Raw genomic sequence first — 18,160 nt, forward strand, 5'->3', positions numbered from 1 at the left:
TCGCAGTGTGTGTGAAGGTGTGCGTGTAGCTGTGTCTCTGTGCACCCTCATCACTTGTGACTCCAGCTCAGCAGAGAGTAAAAGCATCCAGAATTTAAATATCCTGTGACTTCTGTGAAAGCTGGAGGCTGAGCGCAAAAGAAGGAAACCTTGTTAGCCCCTTCATGAAGGGACATGATGCAACGTGACTTCACACGTTATTTCGAATCTAATTAGATGCTTGTGACTCCCCACGAGAGATACTAAATGTGCTCCAAACAAGACAGGATGTTTGCACGTTAACAGACATCAGAGAAGCCAACCATGAGCTATATCAGTATGAAATCAGGCTTTCTTTAGCTGCTATATGCATCTCTGTTGTTTGTTGCCACAGTACCTTTTCTGTCCCCTCTGCCGCGCTCACCCACAGACGTCACCTTAGGACACCGTGTGTGCGCAGGGTAACGTGGGCAGTGGGGCAGGACTGATGCGTTTGGGTGTCGTGCAGCAGAAACAGCGATGCTCTTCCCCATCCCGGTTCCTCGCCTGCCCTGTGTTTTTGGGAGAAGGAGGGTTTAGTGCTGCTCTAAGGAAGCAAAACACAACAAAACACTTTTCAGCAAAACGTGCAGGTGGAAACTTGCCTTCAAAGTGTTATGGTCCAGTTCGCTACAGCTTTTCTTTCTGTCCTACTTCGCACATACCCTACTTGGTTGCAATAGATCTAAACCAACACATTACATTCCTCAGGGCAAGGACTGTCTCTCTTTGTTCTCAAGGCTTCCAGCCTCTTCTAACAATCACTTTGCGTTTCCTGACATGGGGGAGAGGGTGAAGAGAGGCCCCGTGCTTGAAGGACAGATGTCACTGCAAACAGGGGAAAAGAGCCTGAAGTGCAGCGTGGGGCAGTGATGGTCCAGATCAGGAAACTCAGTGATCTCGCTGTTGTATGCAAAATGATCATTGTTGTATTTTTAGTGAGACTCGTGCTAGCTGTGGGGAACAACCCCCGCTGGCACACGAGCGGCGTGCGCGGGGCCGTGCTCCCGGGCTGCCCCGCTCCGCACGGCCCATCGTCCGCCCCCCTGCTCGGTGTGGCGCTCCTCGCCGGAGAGCAAACAGCACCTGCAAGTGCTGGTGGGGCATTTAACGTGGAAAGGGCGGCCCGAGTTGTTCAGAACAGCTGAGAAATGCAGAAAGGCTGTTCGGAAATCTTTTCTTTGCAAGATTTACCAGTCCAGGGGCGCACAAAGGAGTGCGTACCTGAGTGTGGCACCTCTCCGCAGCAAACCCGCGGAGCAGCCTGTGTGCTGGCCTGGGTGTGCAGGGCGAGTGGCTGCAGGGCTCCGCACGGCGCGGGATGGCACCTCCTGCAGCCACGAGCTGCTCGCACCAGCAGCAGACCCCGCCGGTGGCACTGCCGCGACGGGGCTGTTCTCATGTGGAAATCAGCCCAGGTGGCTGTTGTGTTTGACGGCACCTGTAGGTAACTGTGCAGGTGGAAGTCGCTTTGCTCGTCCTGCAAGCGCAGATGGCAGCAGCGGTGCTCGCGCTGTTCTCTCATTGCTGCTTTGAACTTTGTTTCCTGTTTGATTGTTCCCTTAATCAAAAGCAAATGAACTCCAATTAAGGTATCTTACAGAGTATGTTTTTTTGTCAAATAAAGACTGCTGATGTACCTTTGAAAAAGCAGTAATACTAAGGCCTGATTCACACAGGATGTAAAAGAGAAAGGAGTGGATCAAGCTTCTCAAGTAAATGCAGTAAGAGTCAAGTTTGATTCATGCAAATCAAAATTTTCATACCATGTGAGATCCTCCTGTTTGAGATAGGATGGGAAACTGACATGAACATTATAATAGTGTTTTGGAAATGAAAAGGGTGTATCCGTGGCTGTAGGTTTACCCAGGCCTGTCCATGCATGTTCTCTTGGTGGAATATACATCTTTTACATGTACTCAGGACGAGGCTTCCAGCAGCCCAGAAACCTGCAAGAGCAACGTCTGTCACAACAGAAACCAGAAACCACTGTCTGCACATGGAGACCGCTTGGCTGGGAGGGCTGTGTTGTGTAGTATTAGTACACAGCCTTCTAAATTGTTGTCCTAGCAGCTCACGGACAAACTTCTAATCACAGTGATAAATTAATCTCTTGAGAATATTAAGCTTTAAAAGTGCTGGGTTTGAATGAAGACAGCCTTGGCGGATGTAGGCACAAGGCGCGGTTTAAGCTCCACTCAATGAAACTGCATTTAATAGTGGAAGTTTACTGAAATCTTGGAACTTGAAAGAAGAGAGATTTTAGGTCCTGTTGCATGTACTTGATACAAGTGCGTATCAGGAGATGTTTAAAGCTCAGACAGCAGTTACCCTGTTGATGCATTTCGTGCTCTTCATTCTCCCCCTTGAGAGAACAGAAGCCCCGGGTGCAGAGCAGGGGTGGGACCGCGATGGGGTGACAACGTGAAGTGGCAGTGGGGTCACCGGTGGGGGTCTCCAATGACAGACTGGCATGGGGAGGTAGCTGGCACTGCTCGCTGTGACCCTGATGGAGGTTTGTGTGAGCGCTGAGGAACTCGGGTCCCTCGGGTCCCTGGGTTGGATGCTGAGCGAGGCCGTCCATCCCCAGAGCCCGGCAGAGCTGCTGCCCAGCGCCCGTGTCCCTGCTCTTCAGGCTGACGTGGGGCACATCCCCTCCTGCTCTGCACCTCCGCAAACATCTGCTTTGCCAGCGGGAAAGGCAAATGGCCAAGTGAGAACAGCTGCACTTTCTGTGCCCCTTGAGCGTGCACAAGGGATGGGATGAGCAGAGGATTTGGCCGCTGGTGGTTCTTGGTAGGCGGCTGTCTTTTAAAAATGAAAAGCAAAACCAGAGCGGTCAAAAGGCCCTGAAAGCCAGCAAGAATTACAAATAGGGATTGAAAGCTAAGGAGAGAGAAAATCTTAATTAGATCTCCTCCAACCTGTAGAGGAACACATTTGGATTAGAATGAAATGGAGCTTTGTACTCTCAGGGTTTTGGAGCGAGAATGGAAGAGGAATTATTCACATTTGCTATTTGTGAAGCTGGATTGCTTTTTCTGTGAACTTGTCTTTTTACCTTCTCACCTTGTCAGAAAACTGTGAAAAGCTGCTGGGATGGTATATTTGGGGTTGTTCTTATTGCAGCGCACAGCAGAAACATTTCCATGGTTTCAGAACATGGGCAGGGTTTCCTATTTAATCCTGTCCTCCCCACGTTAACTCCTTTCCTCTTGTGCTAAGCCGGCCTGTCCGCTATTCACTAACCTGCCTTATATTTCACTACCATCGATATTTTCTCTTTGTGAATATCTATCAATATTTAATACAGCGGTGTCAGTTTTGCTGTAAGATGAGAGGAACTACTAGATACCTTGAATTATACATTGTGTGGCTGGGGGAAGCTGGGGAGAGTTTTCTTTTGGACCCGAAGCTCTTGGAGTTGATCTCCAGGACCTGCAGCGTGACATCCTAATAATGGATGAGCACCAGAAGAAACTCAGTCATCGGCACGAGGGAAGGCCCCGCAAAGTCAGGTTCAAAATATCATCCTCGTACAGCGGCCGAGTGTTAAAACAGGTCTACGAAGACGGGCAGGAGCTGGAGCCCCCGGCCAAGGAGCACTCTCGGCGTTTTCTCCGCCACAGCTTCGAGCCAGGGGACCGTTTCTGCGGGGCTGGGGAAACACCAGACAACAGGTTTTACCCGACGGCCAAGCTGACTGCCCAGCGGATCAGCATATTCAAAGAGGACACGAAATTCGGCCTCACCAGTAACTCGCTGCTGCTCAGCGACTGCCAGCCCAGCCACAGCTGCTGCCGGGTAAGTGCTGTCCAGCTCCGGCTGCCAGACGGGCTGGGAACCAACCTCAGAATAAACCATTTCCATAGTTCACGGCAGCGGGAGCCTCAGACTGGAATCTCATTCATATAAAACTCATTTCTGTAAGGACAGGACTTTAAATGGGCGATTTCTGTGTCTAGTCTCTCTGATGGCAGGAGCCGCGTTTGGCAGCAGCGCGGTCAGCGAGGCACCAGTGTCGCTCCAGCTGTGCTGCATCCTCTCTCGCTGACCTGCATCTGTCTGTTTCGTACAATAAGAATAACATTTCCATATATATCAATATCTATACATAGTAATCCTAATGCATCTAAAGCAGTCAAATGTAAGGTAGAGATTATCTTAATGAGTTCTGTTTTAAACATTAAAGTTGCATGAGTTGAGCTGGCTGGTGCTGAGCCTCCAGCCACGCATCCATGGCAAGTCACAATTACCCTTCAGCTACTTTGAAAATCCCAGCTGAGTTTCACTGGATAGTTTGCTAACATATAATTAATGCCATTGACATAGAAGTGTCTCTTTAGTCCTAATAAAAAGCCAGAAATATATGCTGAATTGACTAGTAGGCAGGGATTACGTTCATTTTCTTACCCTGTTGAGCTAGATTTATGTATCTCTTACTGCTATTTGGTTTTATCAAATCTAGATGTATCAACTAACCAATTCATACTACAATGATGGCATATCAGCACTATTGATAACACGGCCATGTCACGCTGATACGCAAGCTCCTGTCAGGTACTCCAGCCGCTCCAGTACAAAGAGATTGTGTCACCACCTGTCATGGTCTTTGGATAAATAGGGAAGGTCACTCTGGCACTTAGGCAGCTAAGGAGACTAAAGGGCTTTACAAAGTATAAAATGCTTGTTATGGCCTTGGTTTGAATACATTAAAAATCTATTAATTATTTGAGCTAATCAAAGTTGCCTGTAGGAAACCCAGATGGCTGATATTTGAACTATATTTAGTTGATCCACTGGGCACCTAGTTTAACTGAAAATCTCAAACCACAATGAATATCTCTCCTGCCTGCAGACAGAGCATTAATGTGATCTTATCCATACCATTAATTTGTTCTGTATCCGTGGGTAACGCTCATCTCTAGTCCTAGTTTCCCTAACCGTAAATACCTGGTAATCACACCACCCAGTACCGGCTCTGTTTAGTGTCAACATGCATTTGGTATTTGGAGACACCGTGTCTGCGGAACACAGACGAGGCTGTTAAAGGCTTCTGTTCTGCAAGCGGTGAGGATCTGTGCTCACCTGCCCCTCGCACGCTGGTGCCCCATGGCAGGAGAGCCGTAGCCCCACGTCCCCCCATGTCACCCTGGCAGGGTGTTTTCCAAGGAGAACATCTCCTTTTGCATCGCTTCTAATGCAGATACTTAAGCAGAGCGAAATACGAAGAGTGTGTAAGACAATAGGCTGTGGTCGCTGCCATATGACACCCAGCGCACAGGGAAAAAGGGACCAGGTCAGCAAAACGCTGCTTTCAGAGAAAGGTTTGACTGTACTAAGCTTAGCTTTAAAATCATTAGAAAAGAATACAAATAAATGTGTCCTACAGAGGGTTATCTGGAGTGGCTCCTCACTGTTAGGAACACAATTTAGTATTAGATGAGAATTTTTAGTCATCTGACCCTTTTGCCAGTGTTAATAAATTACAAAGAAAAGCTTTCTTTTAAATCCGAAAAAACCCTCATCAAAGGCTGCAGAACAGGTCACCATAATGGGGAATTTCTGCTTCTGGCCAAAACCATGAAAACCCCTTTCCACCCCCTCACCTCCCAACCACTCATCCTTCGAAGAAATGTAGGTCAAACCCCAGCACAGAGGCTGCTTTTCTGTATTTGCCAATGCCACTGCTCTCAGAATTGTGCTTTTTTTCCTCGCATATGGGTTGGAATGAGAAGTGACATCCCAGAAAGCTTTCCCCACCAGAGCACGCCGTGGCAGTGCCGGTCCCGAGGTCTGACCTGAGTCCTGCCCTGATTCCCCCAGCACTTTGGGGCCGTTCTGCCGCGGTTCTGCCCGGGGAGGTGGCTCCTGCTGCCCCCAGCCCAGCAGGTGACCGGGCGCAGGGAAAGGTCTGCTGGACCGTCAGCATCTGCAGAGTGTATTTGTACTGGTGGGATGCTCATAAGATCCTTCTACAGGCTTCCCCAATTCTAGATTTTGGCAAGATCATCATCTACACTAATAACCTGAAAATCATCCGTGCACCAATGGACCAGAAAGAGCTCATGAGAAGAATCATCCAGGCAGAGGGAATAAATGACTGGGCCTCCATATACCGGGAACAGAAAGAAAGATTTGGTGGTGGACATAAAAAAGATGTGGAAAAAAAGGCCGTCTGCAACCAGTACGTGCAGGTAAGAGAAAATGTGAAGTGCTGCTTTTTCCCCAAGTCTTTTGGATCTTACAGCCCTGGTCAGACCACTGAGTACCTGCCTCCAAGCCCCATCTGTGTCTGTATGTAACACTTGACTAAATTTGGATTAAAAGCATCACTTTGTTCCTCTTCCCCCTCGGGGGATAAGCGATCGGCGCTGCACTGCAGTTTGTGCTCTGGGGACGGCTGTTCTGTTTCCAGATGCTGGTGTCTCCCACTTGATCCTTCCCCTGGAGATCACTGATGTTCGTGGAGCGGGGCTTAGCTCCATCCTTTGTCACCGTCTCCCAGTGAAACAGGAGCAAGACAGAGTTTCTCCAGCCTGGCAAGGCTAAACACAGCTGCTCTGTGGTTGAGACTGCCAGAGGCTAAAATTTTAATATTGGCTAAAATAAGATTGTGCCTTCCACTTGTTTTCTCACGGATTAGTCTTTGTTGGTCGGAATCCCAATTAGTCTGACCATAATCTGATCCCACAAAACATGTTGTTGTGCAGGGCAAATTTGAAGCGCTACAGCTTTGCAGATCCAAGAGCAGCCTCCTGTGCTGAGCGCAGGTGACCTTGGTCCTTCTGCAGCCACCTGCACACAGAGCCCGGGAAACAGCCCTGAGGAGCTATGGAGGCATTTTGGCCTTTGTCAGTTTTGAAATAAACTTGATTTTCAGAAAGAGGGCTTTAACATCAAAGCCACGATTCATCCCGTCTCCCGGCAGACACCTGTCTGAGTGACCAAAAATCACTCGTGGCCTTTGGGGGAATGTGTGTCCAAAGGAACCCCCGGGTAAGCGATTGCCTTCCTCATCCCCTCGCCTGCTGGAGACCTGGCTGGAGAGAACTGACTGGTATTGGCAGAGCTGCACGTCGGGAGCAACAATTGCTTAAAAGACCAAGAGACAGAATTTTCCCTCTTTTGAGTCTGTTACCGACTTTGGTGTCTGACATCCAGTAACAGATTTTTTTTCTGTGCTCTCTCTCTCAGGAAGGAGCTGCTGAACACGGCTGTTCCCAGTGCAAAGGCTCAGGCTCTGCTCCTTGCTCGCTGTGCCATGGCAGCAAGTTTTCAATGCTGGCAAACAGATTCAAGGAGTCCTACCGGGCTCTGCGGTGTCCGGCGTGCAACGAGAGCGGGCTGCAGCCCTGCCAGGTCTGCGCCTGACCGGCACCGTCATCCCCGAGCAGCTCACCGGCACCATTGCAAACTGGGGTGCAAACCTGAGTTGTTTAACCTTCAAGCAGCCTTGCTATAACGACAAGTTTTTAAAAGATGGGAAAGACACATTATACACATCTCACCATAAATGTGAATACTTCACCTCTGCTACCAACTGTCCTCCTTGTCTACTGCATGCGCCCGTCTAAGTTTACACTCAGCCCAGACCTGGGTTCTGCAGAGACGCTGTCTCAGGCGTGAACGGACCCACTGACACCAGGGGAAACTCTGCATTTGGGAGGGAAGCACCTGCACAAATGTCTGTGGCATCTGGAGCTCAGCCAGACCTGCTGGCACCAACCCGCCAGGCACCCGGTGCCCAGCAGAGTCGGGTCTCGACCGCCAGCGCCCGGTAACGCCAGGACAAGCAGCAGCAGTGGGTGCAGTTTGGTGCCGGGTCTGTTTGTACCACAGCAGAGCAGTGCCTCCCCTGCATCAACCTCCTGAATGTTTTAAAACTACCCTGTCTTCTGTAGTTAACTCTGAAATGGCCCCTCAGCGTCACAAGCGTTTCCTGAAGATTTTGCTGATTCTTACATCTGCTTTAGCAGACACCATGATTCATTTAGGGGCTTCCCAAACCTGGAGCTATTAAAAGTGTACAATAATTTATTATCGTAAATAGAAGTTATTAAGCTTTTAGCCTTGTGAGGAAGTGCTGACCTAAAATTCCCCTGCATGATGCTCAGCACTTTACAGTACCAGGCTGGTAGTGAGCTGGACTTTGGTTGCTTAATATTAATCCCATGATGTAATCTGCAGAAGGTAAACTCTAATTAGCTGAGGCCAAGCAACGATGTGGGATACTATGCAGACTGCCCCGGTGGCACAGAACACAGGGGCTTCAAATGGTTGAGGCAAAGAGGGGAAATGGTATTTTTTTCCCCAAAGCATTAACTGATTACATTTTATATTCACGAGTGCTGTTAATGCAGCCGTAACTCCCAAATTACCTCTGAGAGTCTGGTGAGCTAAGAGACTGCTCACATCTACTTCATGCTGAGGTTGCAAGGCTGGATGGGGTAATTTATGGCCAAGTTTCTGTTTTCCTATGGTGGGTTATAAGATTTCTCTGTGATACTTAAACAATTAGAATAATGCTGCTGTAGCTCTTAGGCTCCCATATGACTCCTACTGAAATTGTTCGGTGAGTACTGAGGGTTTATTTTTTTTAAAAAATGCATAATCTACAGCAGATAACTTGATTGGCTTCATTTATCCTATCAGGATCTGCAGTACAAAAAATGTAGTCCTTTGGGTATTCACTGAGGGCAGGGGAGACCTTACAAACCAGAAACTGCTGTCGAGTGAATCTCTTCCCTCAAATTTGACCTGTTTGATCTCATAGTTTGTTGGGCTTGTTTAAAAGTTTGCTGGCTTAAAGTAAGACACAAGCAACCAGGCAAAATTGTTGCCTGATAATGTTTACAATAAAACTAGATGCAAATACCCATTTATGAAATCAGTATTTATTGTTGTTCAGCTGTTCCCGTCACCGGGCGACGCTGGCGGCCGAGAGCCCGGGGGTGCCGGGCCCCGGGATCGGGGATCGCGGCGTCGGCCCGCGGGCCGGGCTCTGAGGATTTGCTCCCCTCTGCTGTAATGCACTCCGTTTATTTTTGGTAGTACGCTGACTTGATTTACCCAATAAATGCTCTCTTGTTTCACATGGAAAAGAGGTTTGAGCTTTCCAAACCACCGCGGAGAGGCTGTTGCGGAGGCGACGCGCCAGCCTCACCGTGTGCGCGGCCTGCTGCCCGCCGGCCCGCGGCTCCGCCCGGCGCAGCCATCGCTGCCCTTCCCCGCTCTGTCCGGCCCGCTCACCGGCTCGAACCGGCGCACACCTGCCCCGGCGGGCCCGGCCGGGCTGCGCGGCACCGGTGCCCACGGGGCCGGGCCGGGGCTGGGCCGGGCCGGGGCTGGGCCGGGCCGGGGCTGGGCCGGGCCGGGGCTGGGCCGGGCCGGGGCTGGGCCGGGCCGGGGCTGGGCCGGGCCGGGGCTGAGCCGGCGCTCCCCCGCTCCTCCCCTGCCCGTGGGGCATAGCACGGGCCGCCCGCAGCCGGGCCCCGCAGCGCTGGCCGGGGCTGGCACTCGCCGGCCCGGCCCTCCGCGCAGCTCGGGGCGGGCACCCGAGATGGTGCCGGGCTGGCCGGGGCGGGCCCGCCGCGGTAGCGCTGCCCCTCGGAGCGCGGGCCGGCCACCGCCGCAGGGGGAGCGGCCCGGCCGCCTCCCCGTGCCGGGCCAGCAGCGCCTGGCGGCGGGGCGGCCCGGGCTGTGCCCGCCGCGGAGCCGCTGTGCTCCACTCCGGGTCCGGCCGCAGCCGCCGGCTCTGCCCCGCTCTCTCCAGCCTTTCTCCAGCCCCGGTTGCGCGGTCACTGCGCGGAAGCCCCGGGGTCTTGTCTGTGGGAGGGAAAACCGGGGCGCAGGCCGGGCGCGGGGCCCTTCCCGCCGCGGGAACCTTGGCTTTCCTCTGCGCCGGGACCCTTTGTTTTGTGCTTGATTTCTGTGCCCAAGGCGCTGGTTCTGTGTGGGTTGCATACGAGGCTCTGGAGCGGTTCGGGCTCCCGGGGCAGACAGTGCCGGGGCCGCGGTGGGAAGCAGGAGGGCGTTCCTGGGCAGGAACAGCCGAACTGCTGCCCGCAGAGCGCGGTGTGGCCACGCTGGTTGGAAAAGACCCTCAGGATCATGAAGTCCACCTGTTCGCCCAGCCCTGGCACTGCCCCATGTCCTGAGAACCTCATCTCTGTCTGTCCGGCCCCTCCAGGGATGGTGACTCCAGCACTGCCCTGGGCAGCCTGTTCCAACGCCCCACAGCCCTTGGGGGAAGAAATTGTTCCCCACATCCAACCTCAACCTCCCCTGGCGCAACTTGAGGCCGTTTCCTCTGGTCCTGGCGCTTGTTCCTGGGGAGCAGAGACCAACACCGAAGCACGTGAGCGGGGTTTTGACGCAGTAACCAAAGGCACCGGGTGCTGCTCTGCCCAGGGGCGCTGTGTGCGGGCTGGGGCGATGGCCCCGCAGGGTTCGGCACAGGAACGCGCGCGGCCGGGCCGGCTGCGCCGGCGCTTCCAGGGCTGCGGCCGCGCGGCCGGGAGCTGCTCAGAGGAAGTGAATTCTGGTTTTCTGTCCTTGCAGAACGCTGACCCCAGTGTCACTGCTCGGTGCGCTGCAGCTTTTGGCCTAATAGTGCAAAAATCATTAGACTTGTAAGGAGGCCTCAAAATGAAAACAGTGTGCGGTGGCGGAAGGCTGTGTTAATGGCAGGTAAGAAGCACTTCTGTGTTGCATATGCTCCTAGCAAAACAGCATCCTGCTAAATTTTCCTTCTGAGCACTGTTGTCTTTCGGACCCAAGCACCAAGCTGTGCATGAAAACTGTCCTTTTTGTTGGTGTTTTCCTTTGAACAGTAGCACAGAAATAGGGATGCATTCTAATCTTTACTACAAGCTGTTGCTGGGCTTTTGCCCTCTAGCTGTGACTGGGTTTTGTGAACACCAAGGTGAGGAATAAAGCAGGTTCCATTGTATTTGTTTTGGCCGTGTGTGATAAAACACTAACGATAGACGTGAACAGCTGTACAGCACAGGGCATTTCCTTGGCACAGACCCGCCGGTTTGTGAATGTTCTCAGCAGGACAAGATGTTTAAACAAATGTTAACTCTGGGCTAAAATTCATCCTTGATACAACCAACTCAACACCAGGAAGGATTTTTTTGCCTCAGCCAGCTGCCAGTGTTGTGTCTCCTGTTTGCAGAGGCCTGGCTTTGAGAGAGGCGGTGCAGGGGGCGCCCGGGGTGTCCCTGCAGAGCGGCCCCGCCGGCGCGTCCCCGTGTGCCGCCGTGCGCCGCCGTGCCGGCCCGCGTGCTGGAGGCACAGCGTGCCTCGTGCTGAGGAACCTTTCATTAGAAACCGTCAGATCCTTAAAAACGGGATTGGTTTTATGGGTTAGAGTAGGAGTGAAAGATGCTGTGTTGCACTTCTACCAAGAAATAACAAGTTTTTCCTGTTTGCTCAAAGCCTGTGAAGATGACATTGGGCTTGCTGAAGTCGCCAGGCTTCTGCACGTGGTCTCGATGGGGTCAGTGTCTCGTCTCCAGTGCCCATCTCATGAGGAAATGACTGATGAGACACACAAATCTCTAAAAGATGTGGTGGAGTGTGTTTGTTTTAATTGCCTATTTTTTTTCTGGTGATTGGCTCAGTACGACGGGGATTTGGATCCCTGCAGTGGTGTCACACCCTGCGCTGAAAACCAAACCGTCATGTATGCGAAATCCTTTTACGAAGGCAAAACCCAACATTTCGTCATGAGCTGAAGTACCAGAACTTTGAACAGTAAATGCAGGCAAAGATGCTTAGTCTGGAGTCTATTTCTCTTCTGTTTCTGTTAGCTGACTACAGCTGTCCTTTTTCTTTTTTTTTTTTTTTTTTTTTCCCTAGAATAGGACTGTGCAAAGAAGCATTTAAGGTTTTCTTTAAAAAAAAAAAAAAAAGGGCAAAAAAGCAAACATTTTTCTCTCTCCCTGCTGCCGAAATGCTGAGGTGTCCCTGGTGTCCCTGGCAGGCGTGGGCAGCCAGAGCTGCTGTCCGTGCGGACTGGAGTGCCACACCATGGATAACAGGGGATGTGCTCCGAAATACCGTCTGAAAGCTGAACGGCTTGGGAAAGGGAAGGCAGGGCCACCGTCTGCTGGTTTTCTGGAGTGTTTGGCAATGAGAGGTGAGAGGAGAAGCAGCGTTAGGGCTTTTCGTTGTGAAAGATTTGAAGCAGAGTGGAAATGCAAGTGGAAGTTGTGTTCTCGGTATGACTCGAGAAGGACGGTTGGAAGTGAATTGTGAGGCTAATTATGACAGCCAGAAGTGCAGAGCAGAAAGGTTAAAATAGTCCTGATTTCTGTGTGGCAGCAAGGTCCATCACATGCTTTTAACCGGGAATTTGATGTGATTGAAAAAATAATTGCCATAGTTATTCATAAATGCCACAGTTAAAGTTGACTTCAGGGCTCCTGTGACACCTCCTGGCTCACAGGAATCCTACATATCAGCTCAACTGGGGCATTTTGCACATCGGCTGCAATTTCTGGTCTCTGAGAATGGAGCACAGAAGTCACTCAGACAGCAGAAGGCGTCAATGTGGGCTTTGTTTTATTCCTGGACCCCTCTTCCTCTTGTGCATCTCTCAGGCTTAATGTTGCCACACTCTGCAGCACAGTCACACCAGCTTCTCTAGAACCTGCTCTTACCGCAGAGATGTGTCTTCTGCTTTCATTGCATAGAATCAGTCAGAAATGGGTGGTGATCACATGGACAGCCTGCTGCATCAGCTGATGGGGTATATATCCTTGTATGTTGGTTCAGAAATGCACTAGAAAATATTCTGCCTTTGCCACGTGTTTCTAGGGAAAACGGGCCGTCTGTGGTCAGGGCGAGAGACACAGGCAGAGCACGGGGCTGTGTTGGGAGCGGGGGACGGATGGTGGCCAGGAAGGCCAATAGTACCTGGGGGGGACCAGAAGGGGGTGGTCAGTAGGTCAGAGAGGTTCTCCTGCCCCTCTGGTCTGCCCTGGTGAGGCCGTATCTGGAATATTGTGTCCAGTTCTGGGCCCCTCAGCTCCAGCAGGACAGGGAACTGCTGGAGAGAGTCCAGCGCAGCCACGGAGATGCTGGAGGGAGTGGAGCATCTCCCGTGTGAGGAAAGGCTGAGGAGCTGGGGCTCTGGAGCTTGGAGGAGACCGAGGGTTGACCTCATTCATGGTGATCAATATGGAAAGGGGGAGTGTCAGGAGGATGCAGCCAGGCTCTTCTGGGTGACAACCAGTGACAGAACAAGGGGCAATGGGTGCAAAGTGGAACACAGGAGGTTCCACTTAAATATGAGAAGAAACTTCTTGATGGTGAGGGTGCCAGAGCCTGGCCCAGGCTGCCCAGGGAGGTTGTGGAGTCTCCTCTGCAGACATTCCAACCCGCCTGGACACCTTCTGTGTAACCTCATCTGGGTGTTCCTGCTCCGGCAGGGGGATTTCACTGGATGAGCTTTCGAGGTCCTTCCAATCCCTGACTTCTGTGATTCTGTGCTGGAGGGGCCACTGTCCTTACCCTGGTACCCCTTTGGGTCGGGCCGGGGCTGGGGGCTGCGGGAGAGCCCGGGGGTGCGGGGCTGGTCCCAGGGGGTACACTCGGGCTGCATCTCTGCTGGGCCGGCCTTGGGTTCGTGCAGGTGTTGTTTTAAGCTGAGCCCATGAACTGTAAATCAAATGTTTAATTCAAGTATGACAAATTGATTTGTATTTGAAATAAGTGTAGCTGTGTGTGAAAGGCTTTTGTATTTATCGATCTTTATCACAGCAAGTAATCTGTGCAGTGGGTTTGCTAGACTTTTTCTGTTTTTAAAATTTATGTTTATTCATAACAGCCACCTTTCCAAACCAATAACAAAGTGGAGGAATCTGGAAAGGTTTAGCTGATTTTGCAGTGTCACTTCTTCATTTCCTTGCAGTTACAAAAGAAAGAATCAGGATATTTATGAATTTAAGTGTTATTATTTTTTGCAAGTCTTTGAAGCTGTCTTTTTGATTTATGTGGGTTCCATTTGATCTTGCATGTAAAACCAGCCCTTCGTTGCTTTGAAATATTTCGTTTATACACAAATCATTCTGTGTAACCTGCAGTGATTTCACTCTGCTGCTAAACGCAGGGCCGCTTTCAGAGGCCTGCTATTTCCCTCAAATAACTTCTAAGAAACATTACTGTGGTTAGAAACTGCTGCTTTTGATAAATGGTCTTACACATTCCTGATAGGAAAGGTATGCAGGCTCTTAATTCCCTGGGTTCAGAATAATGACTAATGCAATCAATTCTGCCTGTTGTTATTTGCAGGAAACAATCAATACATTTGCAGGAAGGCTGAGTGGAGTGCAGGAATTCTCTGTCTAATTTTAATTGTCAGGTGTTGGCTAGCGGAGAAGGGAGCAGCTCAGTTCTGTGGGAGCGAGGTGCCGGGCGTCTCGGTGCCGGGCGTCTCGGTGCCGGGCGTCTCGGTGCCGGGAGTCTCGGTGCTGGGGGTCTCGGTGCCGGGGGTCTCGGTGCTGGGGGTCTCGGTGCCGGGCGTCTCGGTGCCGGGCGTCTCGGTGCCGGGGGTCTCGGTGCCGGGGGTCTCGGTGCTGGGGGTCTCGGTGCTGGGGGTCTCGGTGCTGGGGGTCTCGGTGCCGGGGGTCTCAGCGCTTGGAGCTGCTGTTTGCTGGTGCCGCGCTCGCAGCTCCGCTCCCGTAGAACGGGCTCTGCTGCCTTCGCGAAACACTCGTGACTGGCAGCCAGGCCAGAAAAAAGTCATTTCAAAGCTCTGGAGAGCTGAAAGGCAAAGTCAGCTTTGTGGCTTCTGCTGTTGCTGATTTGTTTGGGGTCCTCTTGGCATGGTGGAGGAGAAATGTCTTTAAAATAAGAAAATCAGTCTGGAAAGAAATTTACTCTGGGAGCTCATTGAAACTATTTAACTTTTTTTAAAAAAGTATAAATGCTTCATCTAGATAACTGTTTCATTTTCAGGCCAGTTTAGCATTTTCCCCGGATGCAGTCTGAGAGGTGGGAAACGTGTGGCTGGGGTCTGGGAAGGGTTTAACCAAAGCAAGGCGGGAGGCTGGACCTGAGCAGGGTGAGGGATGAGATTTGTGCTCTGCTCTGCCTCAGCGGGGACGGGCAGAGCACCCCACTGTGCCTGTCGGGGCTGCGCCAAATCCTGGCTGTGCCCGTCCCCGCTGTGCCTGTCCCCGTCCTGGCTGTCCCCATCCCGGCTGTCCCCGTCCCGGCTGTGCCAGCGCCGAGGCCGGTGCCGCAGCTTTGCCGGCTGGACCACAAGATGGCATTCCCTCCTCGCCGGGTGCCTTGGGTGCTTGGGCCGTCGCCTGTGCCGGGGCAGCTCTGAGGTTCGTGCTCCTGGTCCTGGGCCCCGGCCGGCGGTGCCCGCAGCTGTGCCCCGCTGTCCCTCGCAGCCCGAGCTCCCGGCCAGCCCCGCTCGCCGCTGCGGCTGTGCCGGTGCGGGCTGTGGGGACGGTGCTGTGCCGGGGAGCTCCAGGGATGCATGGGTCTGCAGCCCCCCGTGTCGGCACCCCGAGCCCTCTCTCGCGGCGCGGGGCGCCCTGTGCAGCGCGGGCAGCCGTCGCGTTCTCAGGAGCAATGCGCGGTGGGATTTGCGACGTTTGGGCACAGCTGCGGGTTAGCAGTGCTGCAGTAGCCACCTCTGTTCAGGCAGTTCCAGATTTTGGAAGCCCTTGCTGCGTTCTGTGGCCCAACACAAGGCGCTGGGATGAGAGCCCTGGAGCCCAAGTCCGGTGTGACCCGTGGAGGGGACGGCAGCGCCTGCCCCATGCCCCTGCTCGGCGGCAGAGCCGACCGGGGCCATCGGCATGTGCTGCCAGCAAGGAGAACCCTGGAGCCCGGGGCTGGTGGGGCCCTGCAGAGGGGTGGGTGCTGGTTTGGGGTGCTGGGGGCCGGGGGAGCTGCTCAGCCCCAGCCAGGCCCAGAGCTCTGCTGCTGCCGGCCCTGGGGGGGCTGTGCCGGCAAACACCGTTTGTGCCTCTTGGACTCTCCCAGCCAGAACGGCTGCTTGTACACTCCTAATGTTATTTCTTTTACTGTGCTGTGTAGGAAATTGAGCCTATTTCTGTTTAAATACTGGGGTAATAGAGCCTGCTATTTAGTGAAAGATTTATGTAAATGGCTCTTTGTTTCACACGATTGGGCCTTACGGAGTGTAAGTTACATCGATAATGTAATTATACCACTACTGCCATTTCAAAGCAGCACGTTGTGGAGAAGCCTCCAATTTCTGTAAAGAACAGCATTTTAAAATCTTGCCCTTTTAAAATCAGCTTTTATTCTGCAGCAAGAAAACTGTTAGAGCTGGTTTTGTAGAACAGCCTGTTCTGGAGTTGCCAGCCTTTTTAGCTTAGAACCCAAGATTTTTTATATCAGGACTTTGGACCACCTATTATTGCACATCATAATTGCATTACCTAAACCGAGTTAGCCTTAAAATGCAATTTCCCTACCTTTCCTAAAGCTTTGTATTTTGTTTAACATTAATCTTTATCTGGTGGCCAGTATTTATTCAGTCTAGCATTGTATCAACTTAGAGGTTACAGTATCATTTGAGTTCAATAAGTATCTTGCACTTTAAATTTAAAAGTTCATTATTCACGTGAATGTTGATTGATTTTTGCAAAGGTGAGTAAGGCCCTTGTAGCTATCTCTGTCTCATTTCTAGCCAGAGGAGATGTATAAGTTCCAGAATAGCCTTTGTATCCTTAGAAGTCCCGTTCTCGTGCACACATTTCTCCTATAGGATGTTTCCCTACAGGCAACCTGTACTGTTTTGGCACAACTCCTGGGCAGTGGAGGTTTTGGAGCAAGAATCTTTTCTTCCAGCCTTGACATGACTTGTTGGTACAAGACCTCTGCATAGTCCTCATTTGGAAAACCTGCTGTGGGTGAGGAGCTCGTGCCTTTGTTTCTGTCGTGCAGGAGATGTCTGTGCTGCAGCAAGAGCCAGCGTCTCCCTCTCGTACCATTAGTGTGTTTTCTGTTTATTTTCTAACCTTACCGAGCTGCCCTTACTAAATCCTTCCTTTCCGCTAACTGGAATGGACACTGCAGATTGTTAAAATCAGGCGGCTCGTACCTGTTGACAGCAGCTATGAAACCGCTTCTGATTGACAAGTGACACGTAGCAATTTTCTGTTACCCGTGTGAGAACTTGTAATCTTTACCCTATGCATTTTTATTCCAGTATCCCAGTCCCTTGGAGAAAGACATCATGGTGTAGAAACAGTGGGAAACAGGTAAGCTGCCTGACTTTTCTTACAGAACTAAGTAACATTTTTCATAACCTTTAAAATTAATTGTGTAATAGTTGTATTTCAGTAGATTTTGTGTAAGCAAGACCAAGAAAATATGAACCCTCCCCCCAAAAGCGTGTATTTTAGTGATCACGAATCTTCAGTCTATTGCTTTATCAGTCAGAATTCCTGAAATACTGAAAATCAGATATTATCATTTCCAAGTGTCGTTGTCGGGAAAATAAATCTGCTCAGGTCAGAGTGTAGTTGTCAGATCAGGTCCGCTGACACATGCAGATTTTGATTTTCCAGTTGCTGAACTTGCTGCAAATGTTTGCAATTAGGCATTCAAGGTAACGTGCCTGTGCAGAGGATGTATTAACCAGTTGTGTCACCATGTGGGAAACAAATCCCATAGGACTTTGTGTGGAAACAACCACCGTCCTTACTAATATGGGAACTGTGATCAAATACTCATTTGGGATCAGTTAAGAACTTGTGGGCTTCAAAGTTTCATTCCCAAATGCTTGTCGATGCTCTTTGTCATACATTTGGAGATGCCTTCTGTCTTGGAGCTGTGGTTTGATGGTGGCTCTTAATTCCAGGCTTCTGCTGTCTTTCTAAGCAAGGTCAGTGAGGGTGTCTGGAGGTTCAGGAAAGCCGAGCATTAGTGCTGCCATTGCTGGTTTCTTCAAATGCAGTAAACCACTCTTTCTGCAGAATGCTTTTCTGCTCTACACTGCATTGAAATGCTCCATATTATTGATGTGATGTGTTTGTTAGAGTTCTGCAAACCGAGCCCCGTGAAGTTTTCCTTGCACAGATCCCACCAACCGCAGCCGTTGGAGAAGGTGCTCTTGTGTCCCGGAGAAGTCCTTAACCTG

General features: G+C 51.3%; 1 protein-coding gene across 1 annotated transcript; it reads left to right on the forward strand.

Annotated features, from left to right (window-relative positions):
• The first annotated feature begins 3,477 nt into the window (after nt 1–3,477).
• GRXCR2 (glutaredoxin and cysteine rich domain containing 2) lies at nt 3,478–7,392 on the forward strand. Its single transcript, XM_065644421.1, has 3 exons — nt 3,478–3,822; nt 6,000–6,215; nt 7,216–7,392. The coding sequence occupies exons 1-3, from the start codon at nt 3,478–3,480 to the stop codon at nt 7,390–7,392; spliced, it is 738 nt and encodes a 245-aa protein (XP_065500493.1).
• Nucleotides 7,393–18,160: the final 10,768 nt, after the last annotated feature.

The sequence above is a fragment of the Caloenas nicobarica genome, chromosome 13, assembly GCF_036013445.1.
Source record: "Caloenas nicobarica isolate bCalNic1 chromosome 13, bCalNic1.hap1, whole genome shotgun sequence".
In the NCBI taxonomy this organism is placed as follows: Eukaryota; Metazoa; Chordata; class Aves; order Columbiformes; family Columbidae; genus Caloenas; species Caloenas nicobarica.

Excerpts from the sequence above, each read along its gene's own strand:
- GRXCR2 (XM_065644421.1), top strand. The coding sequence starts at position 3,478 with ATGGATGAGCACCAGAAGAAACTCAGTCATCGGCACGAGGGAAGGCCC. Across the intron at positions 3,823-5,999 it reads CCAGCCACAGCTGCTGCCGG|GCTTCCCCAATTCTAGATTT; the intron begins GTAAGTGCTGTC and ends ATCCTTCTACAG. Across the intron at positions 6,216-7,215 it reads TCTGCAACCAGTACGTGCAG|GAAGGAGCTGCTGAACACGG; the intron begins GTAAGAGAAAAT and ends TCTCTCTCTCAG.